This window comes from Rutidosis leptorrhynchoides, chromosome 6, assembly GCF_046630445.1.
Source record: "Rutidosis leptorrhynchoides isolate AG116_Rl617_1_P2 chromosome 6, CSIRO_AGI_Rlap_v1, whole genome shotgun sequence".
In the NCBI taxonomy this organism is placed as follows: domain Eukaryota; kingdom Viridiplantae; phylum Streptophyta; class Magnoliopsida; order Asterales; family Asteraceae; genus Rutidosis; species Rutidosis leptorrhynchoides.
The window spans coordinates 100,181,322-100,205,583 of NC_092338.1; the positions used below are offsets into that span (position 1 = coordinate 100,181,322).

The 24,262-nt window shown below is 39.4% G+C and overlaps 1 protein-coding gene across 1 annotated transcript; it reads right to left on the reverse strand.

Moving 5' to 3' along the window:
• Positions 1-15,640: 15,640 nt before the first annotated feature.
• Positions 15,641-16,284, reverse strand: LOC139853912 (uncharacterized). The gene is made up of 3 exons (XM_071843252.1): positions 16,062-16,284; positions 15,893-15,987; positions 15,641-15,748 (listed from the first exon to the last, which is right to left on the reverse strand). The coding sequence occupies exons 1-3, from the start codon at positions 16,282-16,284 to the stop codon at positions 15,641-15,643; spliced, it is 426 nt and encodes a 141-aa protein (XP_071699353.1).
• Positions 16,285-24,262: the final 7,978 nt, after the last annotated feature.

A 24,262-nucleotide genomic window follows, 5' to 3' on the forward strand; every position in this document is an offset into this window, starting at 1 on the left:
TTTCTCTGTGTACTTTCGGTTCACAACCCATCATCAAACCTGTTGACATATGTTTATGTAATAGATTTGTGGCGCACGGTTTTATTATTTCTTTGTAATGTATTTACTGTATTTACCATGGTAACTTGTAACTCTTGTAACTTAGGAGGTTGTCATATATAAACAACCTCCTCACTTGTTAATGATTTAGTTATCTATTTTGCATATTACATATCTTATCTTTCCTCTCTAGTGTTCTTGATAACTAATACTTCCAACCCACTAAACATCCATCAAAACCGTGGATCCAAGCTTCATTTGGGACTAACAATTGGTATCAGAGCGGGACTTGCTATCTTGCTTGTTGATCCAAGGATTGAAGCTTCAAGAATCGTGTTTTTGGAGAGTTTGGTGTTCTTCGGTTGAGGTATCTCAATTTAAACCCATTCGGTCACGAATTAGCTGTTGTATGTTAAATTCTCTTATTTTTATGCTTGTAATCTGTCTTTAATGATTGAACATGCACTAGAACTCGTATGATTTTTCTCATTGTCACTTGTTTCTGTAAACTTTATGCTCGAAAATTTTTCAGATTCCAATTTGTTCGATATTCTTTTTGTGATAAATTATGCTTATCATGCTTCTGTCGTATGAAAAAGGCTTGTATGTCAAAATGATATGAATACCGTGTAATTTTCTGGTATATTTGTGCTTAACTCATATGCTTTATTCATAGTTCTTGCTTCATATGTTCATATTTCTGATGCTATGTTTAAAATACTATGACTTTGTCACTTTATTACACATTATACTCGAAAAATGCTTGAAATTCTTCACTCCTGTCATGTTAAAACCTTTTAAATGCCTTATAGACACATGATACATGCTGTTTTGCACTTAATCTTGACTAAATCTGCTTGAAATTACTTGAAAATTGCTTAAGTTTTTTCCAGAATCTGTGCTCGAAAAACCCCATCTGGGTTTGAAACTGCTCGAAAACCTCTTAGGGTTGCTTCACTACAGTGAAACCCTAAGGTTTTGCTCGAAAAACTCATTGTTTTTCACACGTGTTTAGTAGTTTTTGGCTCCCAACTTTGGACCTACGGTTAATACCCACCGAAAACCACTTTACCCGATAGTTTTTGGTACGATAACGACTTGTCCTTGACATATTACCTTGACTTGTGTCAGAAAGGACAAAGGACTTGTCCTTGTGTGCATCACCTTGTACTTATGTGTAAGAGCTCACGTGCATAACTTTCTCTTTCTTAAAAGTCAAACAAGTTTGAATTTAAAGTCACTGAACTAATTGTTTTCCAGTCAAAATGCTCGAAAACTTTGAAAAAGGGGTGATTTTTGCTCGAAAACAGTAAGCAACTTGAGCATTTGCTCTAAAAAATTAAGTTTAAACTTTAAAAGATTGACTGAAAAACAGTGATTTATAGTGCCCGAAAACCTTGCAAGAAAATTTCAATTTGCTCGTTAACTTTAAAGATTTTGTCCTTTTGTGCCCGAAAACCTTGTGTCCAGATAACCTGGTCTTGCTCGAAAAACCACCCTATTTTGAGGGCTTGGTTTTGCTTAAAACCCTAGTTATCTGCTCGAATACTTTAGGTGCTCTAGAATTAAGTAGGTGCTCGAATACCTTAATTGCTTGAATACACTACCTGCTCGAAAACCTTACTAGTGCTCTATTATCTTGCCTGCTCGAAAACCTAGGATTTTGATCTCAGAATTGTGCTGCTCGAAAATCTCCATTTCCCTTATTCTTTAGTGGTGCTCGAAAACTTAATCTGACTTGAAATTTGGCTTTGTTCAAAAACCACTCAATTTGTACAAGTGGTTTTACACCAAAACCCTAATTTCAATCTGCTTACACAAGTGTTCCTTCACTCTAAGCAATCTCTTGTTTAAACTTCTGTCCTTTGCACCACTCAGTTCACACTTCTAAGTTAAGATGGCTACTGCAAACCGTGATGCTTTGGTTGTGGGCTCAGATACTCGTCCTCCCATGCTGTTCGAGGGACTGTTTGACGAATGGAAAGGAAGATTTGACAACTTCATCGACGGAAAAGGAGAACAAACCAAATACCTCTGGGAATCATTTCTCATTGGACCCAAGATCTCACTTCACCCTGACACCGGCGAAGTCCTAAAACCCTATGAACTTCAAGGTGAAAAAGCTAAGAGAGCTCAAGCCGATATTGATTCCAGGTCCATCATCATGCAAGCCCTTCCTCATGACATGTACAAATCTGTCAGCTCTCTGAAATCCGGAAAAGAACTTCTAGATGAAATCACCCGTCAACAGGAAGGATACAGTCAATCCGAACAGACAAAACTCGACATAGCGCTCGCAATGTATGAGGACTACTTTCAGAAACCCGATGAACCCCTAAAAGACTGCTACAGACGTTTCTGTGAAGTCATTAATGAGCTAAAGAAGGTTGGAGTGAAAAAAGAAAATCAAGAGCTGAACATGAAATTTCTGAAGAAACTAAATGCCACCTGGGCTCCTTATGGAAACAACTTCCGTGCATCCAAAAACACCAAGAAGTACAACATCCATGAAGTTGTAGGGAAACTAATGAATCATCAACCTGATGTTCTAGCCGCCCAAATCCCTAAATCCAATCTCACTGAAACCAGTGATCCAATGGCCTTGTTTGTTAACAAAAGCTCCACCAAAACCCCTTCCAACCGCTCCAACTCTCTCAAAACAAAACAAACCATTTCCTCTGATGAGGACACATACTCTGATATTGATGAAGAACATCGGGATCTCGTCAAGGCTGCCGCAATGTTCAGTAAGCAACTGAATCTCAGGAGATCATCTGGAGGCTTTAAGAAAAACAACAACAATCGAACCTCATCCAGCTCTTCTTACTACAAAAAACCCGAAACACCTACCACTCAATACCGGGCCCCTGACAGCAAGGACCCCGATAATGTTTGTTTCAACTGTGGTAAAACAGGTCACTTTGCACGAGAATGCAGACTACCCAAACGAAAGGATGCCGAGTACTACAAGAAAAAGATGTTGCTCACCCAAGATGCCGAAAAGGGGAAGGTCCTCAAAGCCTCAGATGACGTTTGGCTAAACTGGTCAGACAGTGAACAGGAGCCCGAACGTGCCAACGTAGTGAAACTCACCAACATGAACCATGCTCCTGACAGTGTTTCTTCCGATGATGAGGAAGAGGTACAACTTTACACCGACATAATTCATGAATATTATAACTCTGTAAATAATAGTTCTGAATGTATTTCTGATGTATTGCAAGCAACCTCTAAGAGACCCAATGAACCTTCTATCCAAATTAATGTGCCCATTAGAAATGAACCTGCTTCTCATAATCATGATAAGAAGCTCCCTGAATTACCTGATATGTATATTGACAACTTTGCTAAAATGAGTAAGGATCTTAGATCATTTGCTAGTCAAGTTAGTGGACTACAAAATGAGAACCATAGGTTAAAAGCTGAATTGAAAATCAAAGTGTCGAACAATGCATACCTAACACTTCAGAAGGATCTAGCTGATAAAGTAACACAATTAAAGGAGCTAGAATCTAGTGTGAGACCGTTACGAATAGAAAGGACAAACTTTAGGTTAAGAAATGAAGTTCTTTGTGAGAAAGTAGACAATGCTGAGAAAGAAATTAAGAAACTCACTGCTTCTAAGAAAACTCTCCTAGATACCTTAGAAGAAAAGATAAGAGAACCTCTCTTCGATCTTGCTAAGAAAACCTCTAAATGTTCTAAACTTACTGCACATAATCTAGAGCTTCAAACTCGTCTAGGAAAATTTGAAGAAAAGCTCTACAGGACCGAACAGTCTAAGGTTGTTTTAGTAGGACACATCTCGAATCAAACCCTTTTCATGAATCGTCCAAAGGACTCCTTCCGTGAGAACAAAGGCCTAGGTTTTGAAAACCCTCTCACTTTGTCCAAAATGGCCAAAGCAGAGCCCTGTTTGTATGATAGTAAATACTTGATGATTGGTCTACCTGCACGACTCACATTTGCATCCAACAGTGAGGTTGAGGAAGCATTGGCTAAAAGATCAACTAAAATGAAACGAGAAATTGCTCTAATCTATGATAAAATCAACGCTCTTTATTTGAAAAAGAAAAACTCATTTTCATATGAAAGCTTACCTGATTTGTTTAATGAAAGTGAGAATTTGGAAGGTCAAAAACGTATTGTCTATTTACCAACTCTGGTATTAGAAAAATACATCATCAGTTTGGAAAAGGAACTTTTCGAAAATAAAATGAATTCTTTTGACAATGAACGAAAATTTCTGATGATCATAAAAGCCATGCAACACCAAATCTCACTCCATGTAACAACTAATGATCAACTTGCTCATGATGTGCATGAACTTCAAAAACAGATTGCTAGTCAAGCGACCACTTTCTGTGAAATGATTTCAAAGTCCAAAGCCCCTCAGGGACCGTCGCCCTGCCACCCCATCGAACCCTCAAATGTTCTTGCTGATTCTCTCGGGAAAGAAATCGTTGACTTAAAACTTGAACTAAAAGGATATAAGAAACATGTTGCCCTTATTGAAAAGGACAACATCGATTTACAAGTAAAAGTTTTAATGAATCGTGATTTTGAAAAAGCCGAAAAGAATTTTGGTCCAACATTGTCACAAAATTATTCTCATCAAAAGGAATCAAATTCAACAAAAGAGAAATTTGTACCATGGGTACCCACCTATTCTCAACGAGTTCTCTCCCCACATCACCAAGGCTTTCCTTACACTACGGTAGTGAATTCAAGGAAACCTATCATTTCGGCTATCACCATCCTAAAAAACCCTATTCGTGGCTCTCGTTTGGAGATGATTGTCACTAAAAGGGGTGCTGATCCCAAACCACCACATTTCGCAACCTTGATAGGAAGGCGAAACAACCCTGTTCAAAGAATTATCCAAGAACATGGTGTGTATGACCACTCAGCAAGAAAAGCACACAACCACCCTGCACCGTCTACTCTAGACAAGAGGGGTGGTTCAAGCAGCCATCACGTTCTCCAAAATTTCAACCACTCTAACTCCTTCCAGAGCAACAGTGGTAGATCATTGAAACACAACCCCAAATCCATCAAACATCCGCAACTACCAAATCTCAACCAGGCTGCAAAGCGGATATCTGATGGATTAACCAAGACTCAAAAGTGAAACCGTCGCAAAAGAGCACAAAGGGCTAGACAGTCATTACTTAAAGACATGAATCATTTTCAAACTAGGTCTAAATTTGGTGTTTTAAATTTCACAGGACCTAAACCAAAACAAAGCATTTTGAAAGCATGGAAACCCAAGACTGAAACAGTCCAAGCATCTTCAAGTCTTGCTTCTCAGTCCGGGTCATTAATGTGTAATAGATGTAAAAGACGTCTGTATTTTGGTCATCAAAACCATGATTCGTGTGTTGTAACGAATGTTCAGACCTTGTTGAATGTTTCGTCTAATGATCCTAATGATCTAAATTCTCTGAGTATATCTGCTTACAAGGAACCCGAGATAACTGGGGTCCCTAAAACTCGTGCTTAACTCTGTTTTGCAGGTTATCCCAGCATGTGTTTAGTATCTCGATTCTGGTTGTTCCAGACACATGACTGGTGATAAATCAATGTTGACAAACTATGTCAACAAGTTTCTAGGTACTGTTCGCTTTGGAAATGACGAAATTGCAACAATCGAGGGGTATGGAGATTATGTATTTAACGGTGTGATCATCAAACGTGTGTCCTATGTTCGTGGTCTTGGGTGTTGTCTCTTCAGTGTCAGTCAATTCTGTGACAGTGATCTTCGCGTAATCTTTGAAAGATCTATGTGCTGTGTTCAAACCATGGAGGGTGACAACCTACTTGAAGGAAAACGTGAATCCACTCTTTACTCTCTTGCCATGGAAAACATGTCTTCAAACTTACAACCACTCTACCTGGTTTCCAAAGCTTCCTCTGAAACCTCATGGTTGTGGCATCACCGGATGTCACATCTACACTCTCAGAACCTCAACAAACTTGTCTCCAACAACCTTGTTGACGGTGTTCCACTCATCTCATTCGATACTTCACACGTTTGCCCTTCATGTGCTATGGGAAAGATTCATAAATCCTCCCACAAATCAAAAACCGAATTCAACACCTCCAGTCCACTTCATATGCTTCACATGAACCTTTGCGGGCCAATGCGTGTTTCCAGTCTTGGTGGAAGAAAGTACATCCTGGTGATAGTTGATGACTATTCACGATACACATGGGTCAGATTTCTAAAAAGTAAGTCTGAAACTCCGAAAATAATCATTGATTTTCTGAAAAGAATCCAATTATCCACCAATATGCTTGTACGTAATCTCAGAACTGATAACCGCACGGAATTTCAAAACTATGTTCTTAACTCTTATCTCGATCATGCCGGCATCACCCATCAAAACTCTGCCGCTCGTACTTCACAACAAAATGGAGTTGTAGAAAGACGTAATCGCACCCTTGTTGAAGCAGCAAGAACAATGCTTGTTTATTCCAAGCTACCCCCGTATCTCTGGGCTGAAGCTGTTAACACTGCGTGCTTCACCCAAAATCGTTCCATTATTAATCGTCGGTTCGACAAAACTCCATACGAAATGCTCTTCAAACATCGACCCAACGTGAAGTACTTTGGCATATTCGAATGTGTGTGCTATGTTCTAAACGATGAGGACAACCTTGGAAAGTTTGATGTTCGTGGTGATGAAGCAATATTTATTGGCTACTCTCAAGATCGTGTGGCATATCGTGTTTATAATCGTCGAAGTCGAATCATTAAAGAAAGCACCAATGTCAAGTTTGATGAGATGTCTGGAATGGTTCTTGGTCATAACGGCTCTCGCCCCGGACTCAATTCTGATCCTCACTTTCGACATGTTCCACTGGCCACCTCTGATGATCTAGATGTATTGTTTGAACCCATCATCCCTCCATTGCCAACAAACTCCACGGTACCCTCTGAACCGGCTCTCCCCGAATCAATCACAATCAGTTCATCTACTCCAGCGGTTGTGGGCGAATCACCATCGAACGAAAGTAATTCCTCCGATTTTCTTCTTCTAGATGACCTTAATACTGGAGTGTCTTCCTGAAACAACGCTCCCATTTTCAACCCTCATCCTTCAGCTGTTGAATCATCTCCTCTCAAATCTAGTGAAGATACTCCTTCTAATGAAATAGGTACTAGGTCTCTAGACGCTGCAACCCCTCCCATTCTATCCACCGAACAAAATGCAGATACCCTTGTTCCTCTGTGGGAAGAACATGCAACATACCCCGCTGACAACACTGAACATTCTGGATCCTCATCTTCCTCGCATACCGACTCCTCCCTTAATGATGAATCTACTACACCTCTCCCACATTCCATGAAATGGACTGCGGATCATCCAATTCATCAAATCATTGGTGATCCTGACGCTCCCGTTCGCACTCGCAAGGTTTCCAACAATGAATGTTTTTTCGCTGCCTTTCTGAGTACGATCGAACCTAAAACTGCCTTTGAGGCCCTCCAAGATCCCGACTGGTCTATAGCCATGCAAGAAGAAATTCATCAATTTGATCGGCTTGAAGTATGGGAACTTGTTCCTCGTCCATCTGGAAAAACCATTATTGATACCAAGTGGATCTTCAAAAATAAGAAGGATCCTCACGGCATCATCATTCGTAACAAAGCACATCTTGTAGCAAAAGGATACAGACAACAATAAGGAATTGACTACGATGAAACATTTGCTCCTGTGGCTCGATTAGAAGCCATCTGTCTATTTCTTTCATATGCTGCTCACAAGCGATTCACCGTTTATCAAATGGACGTAAAAACTGCCTTTCTGAACGGGATTCTTCAAGAAGTGGTCTATGTCAGTCAACCTGAAGGTTTCATAGACTCCAAACACCCAAATCACGTGTATCTCATTTTCAAGGCTCTTTATGGTCTAAAACAGGCACCCAGGGCATGGTATGAAACCCTAACCGCGTTTCTTCTCAAGAACGGCTTCTCACGTGGAACCATTGACACGACTCTATTCATCAGAAAATAGAAAGAACACATCTTGTTAATTCAAGTCTATGTTGATGACATCATTTTCGATTCCACTTCCCCCGCTCTCTGCTATGAGTCTTCTGAACTCATGAAGAACAAGTTTGAAATGAGCATGCTCGAAGAACTCCACTTCTTTCTAGGATTAGAAGTTAAACAACTTCCAACGGGGATTTTCATAGGTCAATCAAAATACATTTCTGACATGTTCAAAAAGTTTAACTTTCCTGAGATGAAAACCAGCTCCACTCCAATGTCAATCAACATTTCATTACATGCTGATCTGGATGGTCAATCTTTCGATCAAACACTCTATAGGAGCCTCATTGGCTCATTGATGTATCTCACTGCTAGTAGACCTGACATCATGTTTGCTGTATGTCTGTGTGCCCATTTTCAGGCCAACCCTAGATATTCTCACTACAAGGCTGCAATGAGAATCTTTAGCTATCTCAAAGGCACGCCCAATCTCGGACTCTGGTATCCCTTCGGAACCGGCTTCAACCTTACAGCATTCACGAATGCTGATCATGCTGGTGACCAAGTAAACCGGAAAAGTACCTCTGGTGGTCTCCAATTCCTAGGTCACAAGTTAGTCAGCTGGTCCTCTCGCAAGCAAAATTGCATCTCTCTTTCCACTGCTGAATCTGAGTATATTGCAGCTGCAAGCTGTTGCTCCCAAGTACTGTGGATGCAGTCCCAACTACTTGACTATGGATTCAGATTCCACAAAATCCTGATCTATTGCGACTCTCAGAGTGCCATTGCTATCACCAGCAACCCGGTGCACCACTCTCGAACCAAACACATTGACATTCGTTACCACTTTATTAAGGATCATGTTGAAAAAGGCAATGTCGAATTGTACTTCATACCCACCAAAAGTTAACTTGCTGACCTTTTAACCAAGGCCTTAGATGAACCCACATTTAAATATCTAGTTGACAAAATTGGCATGATTGATCTCAACTCCATTTAGGGTCCCGGCAAGTGTCTAGGGGGGGTGATGCACTTGCCTAGGGGAGCGTTGTGTTTTTCAAAATCCGATACTTCATATTTTGAGGGGGAGATAAGAACAATGGCTCTCACATAAATTACAGTGTGAGACCCGGTTTCATAATGTTAATTTTCAAAATCTAAAATGACTTTTACACGAACATCAATGTAAAACTCGCTCTTACAAAACTAACTCTCCTGAAACTGGCAACTGTCTAGGGGGAGTTAACATCAAAATGTCAACAAATGATGGAGGATGAGTCTCTGTGATCACCTCAAGAGGATGTGTCTAAATGACTGCCTCAAAATCTCAGTCAACAAATGACGGAGGATAATACTCTGTGACTACCTCAAGAGGATGTGTCTAAATGACTGCCTCAAACTCACAGTCAACAAATGACAAAGGATATGTCTTTGTGACTGCCTTAAGAGGATGTGTCTATATGACTGCCTCATGGTTCCCGGTCTAAATTACTGATAAAACCTGAGAAAATTAAATTTTGAAAAATAATTAAAGTTTAAGTGATAACTTGATTATTTCACAGAATTTCTTAAAATTCTTAAAGGTTATTATAGGGTACCAAAATCCCTTAAAATCCAAAATCTAGTGAATGTTTTCGAGCAAAATTCTAAGACTGAAGGTTTTCGAGCAAATTGTGCTTGAAATTGAAATTTTCGTGCAACAACTCTGAACTTATCCTTTCTCGAGCAAAAACTGACTGAAAAGCTAATTTTTCGGACTTCCTGTGTCAATATAAGGTTAAAGGTTCACTTTCCAACACATCACTTTCAAATATCACTTTAGAAAATCTAATTTTATCAGGCTCACGTGCTCTCAAGAACACCCTATTCATTGCCACTGTTCATCATCTTCACAAGTAAACCTAATCGGTATTTTCACTTTAAAATCATGTGTTTATGGCTAAAATTGTTGTTTTATAGAAGATTTTCTGTCTCTGTAATCACTTAAAGTGTTGAACTTGCCATGATTTGGATAAGTATTTGATGAATATATGCTGTGTGTATACAGGGGTGTCGAACCCTAGAAACCTAAGTTGATTGATTGCATCCATAAAATGAATCTGTTATAATAAATTAACTTAGGGATCTTGATTATGATAAGAAGAACTTGATTTATTCCTTAATTACTTAACTAGATGCTTGTTGCAACCTCGAATTTGAATAGGAATAATTTTAGGGTTCAGGAATAAATCTGAGAATTTCAGATGATTTGTCTTAATTCATGATGTTAAACAGGTTTAGTTTACAATAGATTTCATTCATTAAATCTTAAATTGGGCCAATTGTTGTATTTTCTGCAAAAAGATGAACATGAAACTTAAACAAACAGGGTGCTCGAAAATCTCTTGATTTTCGAGCGCTCGAAAAAGGTGCCCGGAAAAGTCTTGACCGAAAACCTTTTTGTGCTTGAAAATTTAGTTGTGTGAGAACCTCCCTTGTGTCTGAAAAGGTCTCTGTCTGAAAACCTAACCTGCTCAAAAAATGTGTCTGACAACCTTCCTGCTCGAAAAAGGTTGTCTGTCTGAATACCTTTCATGTATGAAAAACTGTTGTCTGAAAAACCTGTTATTGCTCGAAAAGTGTGACTGAAAAACTTTATGCTCGAAAAAGGTTGTCTGTGTGAAAACCTTTGTCTGAAACCCTTTGATAGATGAAATGCTTGCACAAAAACCTTCATGATCTAAAACTTTTCTTTGCCCAAAATTTCACTAATGCTCGAAAACCAATTTTGTTCAAAATTGTTAAGTATTAGTACTGTTTCAAATGAACTTTAACAATCTTTTAAAATTGAAACAATTAATGCTTTATCACTATTTTCACAAAACACCAAATGAACTGTGTTTTTCAATAACCTTGCTCATGATTTCACAGCAATGTCAAACAATGTCTTTTTCAACGAGGATGTTCCCACCCCTTGCTCCTACTGGATTCCCATACTTCTAAATCACCCAATGCATAACCTTTTCACTGAATTCGACCATGTCTCAATACGACAACTTCGTCTAATGCGGGACACCATGACCTACCACCCTCCAGTTAACGATGCACCCGACTATTTTTCTTTTCTAGCCTCTCAGAACCCTGATCGGAGAGCCACCTTCACACTAGCTGACATGAGACGATTCTTGGGAATTCCCGCCCGTGCTCAATACGATATTTTCCCTTCAGAAAATGCAATGCTTGCTGCCGTACATCAACTTGGATACGAAGGAGAGTTGACAAAGATAAGGGATTTCAAAAAGAAACGAATGGCACAACGATGGGCTGTCCTATATACTCTCATCAATCGCTGCTTCAATCCAATGCAAACTGGAACCGATCACATCACAGTATTCTTGTTAAAAATCTTCTATGGCATTGTGTTCTTGCCATCTGCTGACTTTGGTCGTGTCATCTGGGAACGCATGATAGAAATCCACTCAGCACCTCTCCTATCATACATTCAATTCCCAAGATTCTATTCCCTAATTCTTGGAGCAGTAATTGATGTCAGCAACCAGACTCCAGATCCCATACCTAGAGATCGTGTTGAACCACTAGTAGAGCATCCGTTCATAGAGTTCATTCAAAAGAGAATAGGATCACAGAATGTGCCAGCTCAACCTATTCCTGTGCATTTACTAAATCTTGGACCTCGTGATGATCCAAGAATCACTGCTTATATGAGACAGATAGGAGCTCCTATGGATCCTCTACAACCCGGGGTCCTGCCCCAGGAACTGATAGGACACCTGGTGAGGGGTCTAGTAAGCGAGGGTCACAGAAAAAAATTTTTGAGGGGAAAAGAAATGAGGGTAAAATTAGGTCTAAAAGAAAAGCAGAATCAAAGCAGGTAACCTCTGAACACCTTCAGAAGGTTCTTCACGATATTGTTCAGAGTGATAAGGATGGAAATGAGGGCGTGGTTGAAAAATTAAGAGAGGATGTGCGGACCGGGTGTGAGATGGGGCAAAAAAAAAAACGTTAGCCTCCCCAAACATTAGGAAGCCACTCAGATGCTCAAACATCTGTTTCATATGAGTTAGAATCGGCATCTCTAGATGAGATTCGCCAAAAACAATTTGAGAATGTGTCTAGTGCTCGTAGGGATTTGGTGCAGTCCTATACCGAACAATATGTGTCTATAGCTCAGACTGCAACAACAAGCGTAGAGGTTAGCAAATCCCCAGAAATTGCTTCTCTAAGATCGCTTGGAAGTCCTGTCTCAACAGGCCTCACTGCTCAGCTTTCCAGCTCAACAGTGGTGACAACTGAGTTTCATCAAGAATCTCAGGCTATTTTTACTAACACTTCCTTACAGGGCTCTATCACATCCTTACCAATTATTTCCACAGCTCCATCACCACCACGACTAACATTACCACCACCTGATCTCAATGCTTCACCACCGCCACTGTCACCTCCAATCATGACATCATCCCCTATCACCCAAACTGTCACTCATCAACCAAATCTCACGTATATTCAACGGGTAAATGAATTTCATGCTCACCTTCTCTCAGTTAACCTTTCTGAGGGTGATTACATCAGAAAAGCTATTCTCGGTCTTCTTCAACTCATCCCGAATTATCCACCGGTTCTTGAACCGATCCCGTGTTGTGTTGATCAACCATCTTCCTCTCGGCGACATGATGACCCCGATTTCGGCGGCCAACATGAGGGGGAGAATATCGGAGGAAGATCCACTGTGTATATCACCCAAACTATCAGTCAAACACAATCTGCACCTAGCTCTTCCAGGAAAGGGAAAGAAATTATTGATGACTCTGATATACCTGAAGGAATGGTCGAAGGGATCGAATACATAGTAGAAGAAGATGATACTGCCCCAGACGGACATGATGTGATCACAATCAACTCCGACGATGAAGATGATTTCGATGAAGTTATGTTTGTTGATGTCAAAGAGGAAGTAGAAACCAATATCGATATACCTGAAGAAGTGGTTACCTCTGCCGAAACTTCTCTTGCCATGGTGGTGTATACAGGTTCAGACATTGAACCTATCACCTCCTAGTCTGAAACTATCATCACATCCACTCCACAGCTTATCATACCAAAATCTGAAGAAGAAGAGGAAGAGTTCTTCAGGAACTTGAAACCCCAGCCTACCGCGGTCATTGAAGGAGCATTCACCAAAGAAAATTACGTAAACTTAGAAGCTCCGGATGAGGAAGAGCTAAATGAATTTGATCGGTTTGTCACTCAGGAATACATCGGTGAACCTGCACCAAGGTTTCCGAAACCAACAGATCCACCACCTCCTGATCAATCCACGTCATCCGATCCTCAACATGGAGAATTCAACAAACACAGATCACTTCCAATCAATCTTGGTGAACCTCAATCTAAAGAAGTTTTACAGGGCTGTTGGCTAGAGGAACAAGCTTATAGGTCATTGTCTAAGAGAGTGTATACTCCATTTTTTAGAGTGATTCGTTCAAACGACCAAGAGTACATGTTCTCGGAATATGATCTAATTGAACTTAATCCGGTTGATGTGTTGTTTCTGTACAATTGGTTGAGAAACAAAATAAGAAAGACTTGGGTTATTGAAACGGCAATCGAAAGGGTCAGAAGGTTCATGAAAGATAGAATCAAACTGGCTTCTCAATATGATCTGCAGTTAGGTGTCGAGTCTATTCGAAAGAAGATTCTGCTCTCCGCACCAAATCAAACCATCGGCGATCTGGATTTGTCTTCTTTTAGGATTTGCTATTGCTTAGACGCCCCTGAAGAAGGTTTCATATTTCGCAACAAGATCAAAAAGCCAATTTTCATCCGCAAATCAGAGCTGCCAAAATACTCTGACGGGACTCTCAAGCGTGCACTAAAGTATTTTGACATATGCAAGCGAACAGAAAACATTGGGAACTATCAAAAGCTGATGACAAATGAGATGGCAAATCACATCAATGAACTTCTTGAATTCAGGCTGTACATGAGGCAGTTTGACACTTCGCTGGAAATCAACCGAAAGAAAAACTACTTCACAGGGTCACAATATGTTCCAAGGTTCGAATACAAAATCACCAGCCTCAAAGAGTTCATCTTTCCCAAACACTATGAAAGGAATTACACACCGAGAAGTGACGTGATCAAAGCATTGAAAGCTGAGGAAGAAGCAAAGAAAAAGGCCTCAGAAGGTGCCAGTCAAAGCTGATGATTCGGTGATGATTTTTTTTGAAAACCGCACACCAAGGGGGAGATTGTTGACATATGTTTATGTAATAGATTTGTGGCGCACGGTTTTATTATTTCTTTGTAATGTATTTACTGTATTTATCATGGTAACTTGTAACTCTTGTAACTTAGGAGGTTATCATATATAAACAACCTCCTCACTTGTTAATGATTTAGTTATCCATTTTGCATATTACATATCTTATCTTTTCTCTCTAGTGTTCTTGATAACTAATACTTCCAACCCACTAAACATCCATCAAAATCGTGGATCCAAGCTTCATTTGGGACTAACAAAACCCAAACTACTGCTCCTTGTAATTCTGTTCTTTCACTGATCAAACACCCTTTTGCTCGACTATTCCTGCTACTTGTTACTATTACTGCTTCTTTTGGTGACACCACTATCACCATCTTGAAAACCACCAACTTGCATAATTTTCTCTTTCTTTTCTATTTTGGTTCAGCAAACCATCCAAACCCAAAAGATTTTTATCATCTTTTGTTACTATCATCCTTTGTTATTAATTTAACTGTTGCTACCTCATGGCTATTGATATTCAATAACACCTTCGATCATTGATCAAGCCAAAATTGACCTGAGTGCAAAAGATTGTTGTGACTAACGTTCGGAAGGGGTTCCTCCGGTTAACGCGATGGGTTTGAAGGGTATTGTGGTGGTTGACTTTTGCCGAGCCTCCAAGGTGAACTAATCAAAGTGATCAGTAATGGTAAGTGAATGTTGATTGTTTAATGTGTTGTAAATGATTGATTATGGCTAGTATTTATAGGAGAAAGATGGCGATTATTCTATGTAACTACCATCAGTCTACTAACCCATGATTACCACTCCTGGAATCCTTTAATCATGCCCACTAACTACTCCACGTTCTCCTGATTTTTCGGACGGACAAGCGACTGAGGAGACTGAAGACAGCGTTGACTTAGTTGTAATGCAACCAGGAATTGAAGCTAAATGTCCAGCTAAGAAGTACGCCATGTGTCGCATGTGATGGTCATGGCGGGACGTACGTCATTAAGTCCCCCCAGTTTGGTTGGAATCAACCGACACCTTCAGATTCTTAAACCAGACAGCAATGCCTCATATTCCGCTTCATTATTGGAGGCGGGGAACTCAAAATGCAACGCGTAGGTATGTTCCTCGCCGTCAGGGCCAATTAGGATTAGACCTTCACCTGCACCGTCAGAACTTGACGCACCGTCAGTGTATAGTTCCCATGTGACGGTGTTTGGTACCTCTTCGACAACCGGCTCTGGTGTCGCGGCGCCTATAAATTCAACCATAAAATCTGCCATGATCTAGCCTTTGACAGCGGTACGGGAGGCGTAATGGATTTCATGTTCACCCAATTCGATTGCCTACTTGGCTAGTCTGTCTGAAACCTCCGGTTTGCTCAGTACCTGCATGGAAAACTTGTTAGAATAAATTTCCTCCAATTTACTCCAGTTTCGACCGCCGTACCGTACCTGTTTAATAGGTGAATCTGTTAGCACCAGCATTGGGTGTGCTTGAAAGTACCGTCTCAATCGTCTTGCGGTGTGTACTATAGTGAAAATAAGCTTCTCGATTAGTTTGTAGTTAACTTCGCCATGTTATAGCACTTTGCTCACAAAATAAACTGGCATCTGCGTGCCACCACGTTCCGCGACGAGCACCGAGCTAATAGCCTCAGTTCCCGCCGCCAAGTAAATTGTCAGAGTTTCGCCTACAAACTCTTAACACGTTAGCGTTACAAGATATAAAAATTCGTAAAAAATTATCACGGAACGGTTACTTTACCCGGTACAGGTGCCGTTAACGTCGGCAACGTCCTGATCAAGGTCTTCATTTCCTGGAAAGCGCAATCCACTTCAGGGGTCCAATCAAAGTTCCGTCCTACGTTTTCCTTCAACACTTTGAAAAATGGAAGTGACCGCTCCGCTGCTTTCGACAGGAATCTGGACAACGCTGCCAGCTTTCTGTTCAAGCTTTGCACTTCCTTCCTTGTTCGCGGTGCTACCATTTCTTCAACAGCTTGAATCTTCTTAGGGTTTGCCCGTATGCCGCGCGTCGTGATGACGTGTCCCACTTCCCTCTTCGAATCCAAAACTACACTTGTCTGGATTCAGCTTCATGTTAATTCTTCGCAGCGAGTCGAACGTTTCTTGGATGTCTGTCAAAAGATTTGGCTCGGTGTGACTTTTGATTACTATGTTGTTGACATATGCCTCCACATTTCGACCAATTTGTTCCCTAAACGCAGCGTCGATGACGCGCTGGTACGTGGCTCGAGCATTTTTCAAACCAAAGGGCATCTTTTTGTAACAAAAAATGCCTTGATCTGTGTGGAACGCGGTTTTATCTTCGTCGCGTTCCACCATCTGGATCTGGTGGTATCCCTTGTAAGCAACGAGGTAACATTTGAAACTAAAACCCGCCAGCGACTCTACCTTCCAATCTATCTCTGGTAACGGATAATTATCCTTGGGACAAGCCTTATTGATGTCTTTAAAATCGACACACATTCGCCACGAGCCGTTCGCCTTCTTGACTAATACTGGATTAGCGACCCATGTCTGATACTTAACCTCACGTAATATGTCTGCCTGTACTAACTTTTCTATCTCATTTTTTAAGAAGACGCTACGCTCCAGAGCCATACCCCGTTTCTTTTGCCACACAGGAGTTATACTTGGGTTAGCGTTTAAGCGATGTTCTGCTACGGTGCGGGGTACTCCCGTCATGTCAGACTCTTGCCACGCGAATACATCGACGTTGTTTGCCAAAAGTTCACATAATGCGCTTTTTGTCGCATCGGATAGCGTTTGCCCAATCTGAACTGTCTTTTCGAGAAAGGAATGGTTAATGATGACACTCCCCTCATGCTCAACTGGTGCCGTCCGCTGTAGCGGTTGCTCGACCTGGCCTACAATCGGTATTCGATAAGAGTAAACGGTTGCAACGGCTAATGGGGTTGGGAATTTCATCATTCCGTGTACTGTAGAAACTATAGCACCGAATTCACACAACGCTTCTCGTCCCATGATAATGTTATACTTCGATTGGCTTCTAACGACCACGAAATTCAGGGCTACTGTTCGCCACTTCTCATTTTCTTCTAGCGTAACATCAATATTTACCCGGCCCAAAGGCCAAGTGGTTTCTCCCGTGAAATCCGCGACGGGATGAAGCGGTGGTTTTAACTTATCCTGCACATCCTATGGTAACTGTAAGAAGCAGTGTTCGTATAAGATGTCAACGGCACTTCCTGTATCCACATAAATCCTGGAGACCTTGCACCGTCCCACTGTGGCGGTTATTGTCACGGGCAAATCGGTAGGACAGACTCTCCAAAAAGTAGGAAACGTGATAGGGGCACATTCCCATTCCTCCAAAACTTCTGCCTTTCGGACGTGAACTGCGTGCCACATTTGTATCATGTGGATGTGCTTTTCAGGAGCTTTTTCTTTTCCTCTTTCCCAAGAAAATTTCTTTGCCCCGGGGGTTTTAACACGTGACGGCTTCAGATGGTCAAATTCCCCAAGCTTCAATCGTTCGACTATTACCTTTTTAAGTTCCCTACAGTCATCCACATCATGCCCCTTATCTTCATAAAAGATACACCACTTACTTTCATCCACAGCGAAGCGTGGCTGCATTGGTTTCGGTGGCGGAAAATCTTTGCTTAGTTCCTTCGTTGTCAGAATTTCCTTAGGCGTTTTCGACAACGATTTTATCAAACTCTCCTCTTCTGCTGACAACCTTTTTGGGGCGTACCGTTCGTAAGGACGATAGCTGTTACGGTGGTCAGACTTGTGGATGGAACGCCCGTAGCCCCTGTTGTTGCCGCTTCCACTCCCTTTGTACTTGTTACCTGCGTTGCCTTTGCTATTTCCCTTATCGTCTTTATCGTGCCGGTCCATTGTGCTGTGGTCCCCAACGGCAGCATCTGCAAACTCCTCGGAATGTACATAATCCTTTACCATTTTCACAGCCTCAACGACGTGTTCGGCAGTTTACGCCGCATCGACTTTACTAACGACAAATAACGGGTTTGACAGATTCCCATGATGTACGCGGAGATCTGCTGCGATTCAGGCAGATCGGGGATCTTTTGGCACTCCGCCATGAAGCGAGAAGTGAAATTCATCAGGGATTCACGCGTCCTCATCTTGATGCTGTGCGCATCCAGGTGAGTGAGTTCAGTGCGTTTAAAGTTCTGGAAACGTTGCACGAACTTAGTTCTGAGGTCGGTGTAGCTGGATATGCTCAAGGCAGGCAACTTGGCGAACCATTCTCTCGCGACGGCTTGTAGCTGTCCCGAAAACATGTGGCATGCCGTCGAACTATCCCAATGCTGCTTCTTGACGGCGTGTTCGAATTATTGCAGAAAGTCTTCCGGATCTGTGGTGCCGTCATACATCCCTAGCGTGAGAGGGGTAGTAAGGACGGCGGGCAACGGATGGGTGGCTATATCTCGAGTAAACTTCTCCGATGTTGCGGAAACTTCAAACGTTCGCTTAACGTTGTCTCCCATCATAGCGTACCAATTGTTCAACATGTTATCCGCCACGCCAGGCTGCTCGACCTGAGCACTCATGGATTCCGGTGCGGCTAGAATTAAGTTCTCGATTAAGTCTTTTCGTGCCTCCTCTATGGTTTTGCCAGAACTCTTACCAGCCTCTGACACTGAACGTGTAGAGCTTCGTGGATGAACTTTGGACATACCAGTTGGTTTTTTGCCGCCTTTGGACATGAGCGACGGTAAAACAAATCCTCCTTTTGCTAAAAAACGTATCGCCTCTTCGCCACCGATGGGTTTAAGCTGGCTTAAGTTGGCTTCAAGGGTTCCTGTCCCCTCGATGTCACGCTTATTGGTCTCATCATCATCGTCGAATTGCAACCTAGTACGCTTGATAGAGTCGTCTGGTGTCTCGTAACCGCTGTCGTCAGTGGGCTTCAAAGGATCATACGGTTCCTTGCCAGTGTTGGAGGTTATTGACGGATTGAAATCACCTGTCATCTTGTGTGAAAGTGTTGATCAAACGGTCCCACGGATGTCACCAAATGATCAAGCCAAAATTGACCTGAGTGCAAAAGATTGTTGTGACTAACCTTCGGAAGGGGTTCCTCCAGTTAACGCAATGGGTTTGAAGGGTGTTGTGGTGGTTGAATTTTGCCGAGCCTCCAAGGTAAACTAATAAAAGTGATCAGTAATGGTAAGTGAATGCTGATTGTTTAATGTGTTGTAAATGATTGATTATGGCTAGTATTTATAGGAGAAAGATGGCGATTATTCTAGGTAACTACCATCAGTCCACTAAACCACGATTACCACTCCAGGAATCCTCTAATCATGCCCACTAACTGCTCCACGTTCTCCTGATTTGTCGGACGGACAAGCAACTGAGCAGACTGAGTCAACATTCAACGGTACGCTACGGGTGGCGTAGTGTGAGAACAATCATGACCTGAAGACAGCATTGACTTAGTTGTAATGCAACCAAGAATTGATGCTAAATGTCCAGCTAAGAAGTACGCCATGCATCGCACGTGACGGTCATGGCGGGACGTACGTCATTAATCATCACCCAAACCATCACCGAGACACCATCACCATGTACAACCATAACCCTTCGTGAGCCAACCATTACAACTAACGACAACCATTTCCATAACTGAACTGAACTGTTGCTATGCTGTTCTTCCTACCACTGCTCGTTATTTTTTTTATTTATTATTATTTTTCTTTTCTTTTCTTCGTTTTATATAAAAAAATTTTCTTCTCATCGTGGGCATTTCATGATTTACAAAGACGATGCAATGATACAGTGATGTGGTGATATGGCATAGATGAAGATAATTATGAACGAAGAAGAGGATATCGAAGAGGAGGATGAGTGCTCCACGTTCCTTTTTTCTTATCTGTTTCATTTTTTTCTCTTCTTTTCGAAACCCCACACCCCACTTGTTTTAATCAATTGTTTCTGAATGTTTGTTGGGCCACTCCGTATATAAATTGTGCTGTTGGGCCGAATGTAATATTGGGTCGATGGTTTGGTTTAAATGTATTTAAGTTGCTTCATAAATCAGAAAATTTGGAACAGAGGAGTGGTATGAGAGTGTTGTTAGGTTTCAGGAGGTCACAGGTTCGAGACTGGGCTGTAGCATTTTTTTTATAGATGAAGGAGAGGAAGAAACAGAATGGTAACTGGTTAAATAAATATAGGTACGATAACAATCAGGAAAAACATAATAGCTTGGGTGGTTTAGGGTGTGCTTTCTAATCGAGAGGTCTCGGGTTTGATTCTCGTCTAGAGCATTCTTTTTAGACAAAGCTTTAAGGGTATACACAATTACTTTTATTATTATTATTATTATTATTATTATTATTATTATTATTATTATTATTATTATTATTATTATTATTATTATTATTATTAGAATTATGTGTATTATTAATTATTGTTATGATTATGATTGTTATTATTATTATTGTTAGAATTATAATTATTATTACTAATGTCATATTTATATTTATAAGTATTAAAGACATTATTTTCATTAAAATAAGTATTATGAATATTATTAAAAACTATTATCTTTATTATCATTTTTACAAAAATTATCATTTTTATTATTATTAAAATTATTATTATTATTATTATTATCATTTCTATTAAAAGTATCATTATAACTAAAATTATCAAAGTTATCATTTTTATTAAATCTATCATTTTTATTATCAAAATTTAACATTATTAGTAAAGTTATTATCTTTATCTTTATTAAAATTTACATTTTTATTTTTATTACTATTATTACTATCATTATTAGTATTATTATTATCTTTACTACTAGTATTATTATTATTATTATTATTATTATCATTATAACTAGATCACTATTATCAATACTACTATTAATATTATTATCTATATGACTATAAAAATTAGTCATATAAAAAAAATATACTTAACAAAACTATATTAATATATTTATTTCTTTAAAGTATACAAAATAAATACATTTAATTAAGTTACTAATGTAATACCTAATCTACTAAGATAACATTTATAATATATAAATCTAATATATAAATCTGTTCGATTACAATTAGAGGTGTTAATATATAAACTTGATATAGGTTCGTGAATCCAAAGCCAACCCTGCATTGTTCAGTTGTTCAATGTCGTCATGTGTATTTTTACTACAAAATACAGTATTGTGAGTTTCATTTGCTCCCTTTTTAAATACTTTTGCAATATATATTTTTGGGACTGAGAATACATGCGCTATTTTTATAACTGTTTTACGAAATAGACACAAGTAATTGAAACTACATTATATGGTTGAATGGATCGAAGTCGAATATGCCCCTTTTAGCTTGGTAGCCTAAGAATTAGGGAACATCACTAATTTTGAGAATTAGTGCACTCCTAATTGACGCGAATCCTAAAGGTAGATCTACGGGAACTAACAACCCCCATTCTGGAATTTGGAATGCTTTAGTACTTCGATTTTATCATGTCCGATGGGTGTCCCGGAATGATGGAGATATTCTATATGCATCTTGTTAATGTCGGTTACCAGGTGTTCAATCCATATGAATGATTTTTATGCATGATGTTTATGAGAAATGAAAATATGAAATCTTGTGGTCTATTAAAATTATGGAAATGATTGATTATGATAAACTAATGAACTCACCAACCTTTTGGTTGACACTTTAAAGCATGTTTATTCTCAGGTATGAAAGAAATCTTCCGTTGTGCATTTGCTCATTTTAAAGATATTACTTGGAGTCATTCATGACATATTTCAAAAGACGTTGCATTCGAGTTGTTGAGTTCATCAAGATTGATAATAAGTCATTCATATTTTGGATATATTATGAGATAGCATGCATGCCTGTCAACTTTCGTTGTAATGAAAGTTTGTCTTTTAAAAACGAATGCAATGTTTGTAAAATGTATCATATAGAGATCAAATACCTCGCGATGTAACCAAATGTAATGTATTCGTCCATATGCATTAGGACGGGTCTCTACAGGTGGTATCAGAGTGGTGGTCTTAGCGAACTAGGTCTTGCATTAGTGTATCTAACTGATAGTTGTTTAGATGCATTAGTGGGTCTGGACTTCGACCGTGTCTGTATGTCAAAAGTTTTGCTTATCATTTAGTGTCGAAAATTATTTGCTTATCATCCTTAAAGTCTAGACACGTTTTACTGCCTCTATTGCATAGACAGTGTATAGATAAATTCATATCTTAGCGTATATGTTATTGTTACCTTTGCCTGACAGCTTCCGTAGATTCCTCCATAACTTATAGGATTTTAGTATTATATATGCATATGTAAATTATGTATTGCAGGGTACTAATCTACATCCTATAATCTATTTCTTATTAAAAAAATCCTTCATCTGATCGTACGAGATGAATCCCTCAACCAGTTCGAGTCCCTCAGATTCCGATAGCTATTCCGATAGTTATTCCGACAGCTATTCTGACATGGTTATTCACCTAAGCTCCGAAAGCAGTGTAAACAAAATGGATCAACCAACTAGTCATCTTCAATTCTGGATGAATTGGGGATGGGATCGTAGTCTACTTAATCATTGGAGACAAGAAGAAGCGATCCTTTTCATCCACCATATTGTCCTCTGTGCAAAGAACTTGAAGCATTCACCAGCGAACCAATCCGAAACACCATTTTATCTCTCATTTCCAGAGTATCTCGCCACGATTATATCCTATCTAAAATTCTAAACCTTATTCATCCACTCGTTCTGACAGACAATCATCCTGGAGTAATGGAAGAATTCAACGAGCTTCGCGTTCGAGTAATCAATTTGGAGAATATGGTGCAAAACTTGCCAGCTTCAGCAACACCAGTACCACCAACAACCTACGTTTCAACATCACATGCCTTGATATCTCATTCTGTACCTCGAGCATAATCATCGTTCTACGTATCGTTCTATCTATTTTATCTTCGTTCTACATGGCGATTATGTAATCTCTAATGTTTTAGAGATTATATATTCTGGTTCTAACGAAAAATCAAATGAGGTCAATATCCTATTGACTAATTCAATTCATGATTACATCTGAAGAAAATATATATGTATATATGTTTTCATAAAGATTATAATTAAAAATTCTTTTGTACAAACTGTTAATGGTGAAAATATTTTAACGGGTAGGTAATACCCGAGGAATATTTAGATTTCACATTAATAAGTTATACTATACATTCTTCGAATCTGATTCAACGGTCATTTACTATCCTACTTACATCCACAGATATACGTATCCGTTCACCACAGAATAACCATTTTTATTCAATTTCATATTTGGATTTGACCTATCAGAATCCAACAAGTGGCATAATAAAGAAAACATTGGACAAAAATAAAATTTGTTAGAAACAAACAAATTAACTATGAGAAATTTTGTTAAGATTCCACGCTAACTGTTCCTAGCTAACTGATTACATTTTATTTATCGCAATTTAATTATCGCAATTTATATTCTCGCAATTTTATTTATCGTCATTTAATTTCTGTTATTTATTTTACGCACTTTAAATATCGGGACACGTATACAAGGTTTTGACATATCATATCGACGCATCTATATATATTATTTGGAATAACCATAGATACTCTATATGCAGTATTGATCGAGTTAGCTATACAGGGTTGAGGTTGATTCTAAAATAATATATATACTATAAGTTGTGATCGAGTCTGAGACATGTATACAATGAGTCACGAATACGTATTAATTAATTCGAATATTATATATTAAACTATATATGAATTATTGAACTGCAAACTATGGACTACTAATTGTGGACTAATAACATTGGACAATTAAAATAAATTAAAATATTGATTATAACATATGAAACTAAACATATCTTCAAGTTTGCCACTTGATTTCATCTTAAACTTCATTTGTATCTTGACGATTACAATCTGCGTTCAAACCTT

Excerpts from the sequence above, each read along its gene's own strand:
- LOC139853912 (XM_071843252.1), bottom strand. The coding sequence starts at position 16,284 with ATGGTAGCACCGCGAACAAGGAAGGAAGTGCAAAGCTTGAACAGAAAG. Across the intron at positions 15,988-16,061 it reads GTTAACGGCACCTGTACCGG|GCGAAACTCTGACAATTTAC; the intron begins GTAAAGTAACCG and ends AAGAGTTTGTAG. Across the intron at positions 15,749-15,892 it reads CGCAGATGCCAGTTTATTTT|GTACGGTACGGCGGTCGAAA; the intron begins GTGAGCAAAGTG and ends CCTATTAAACAG.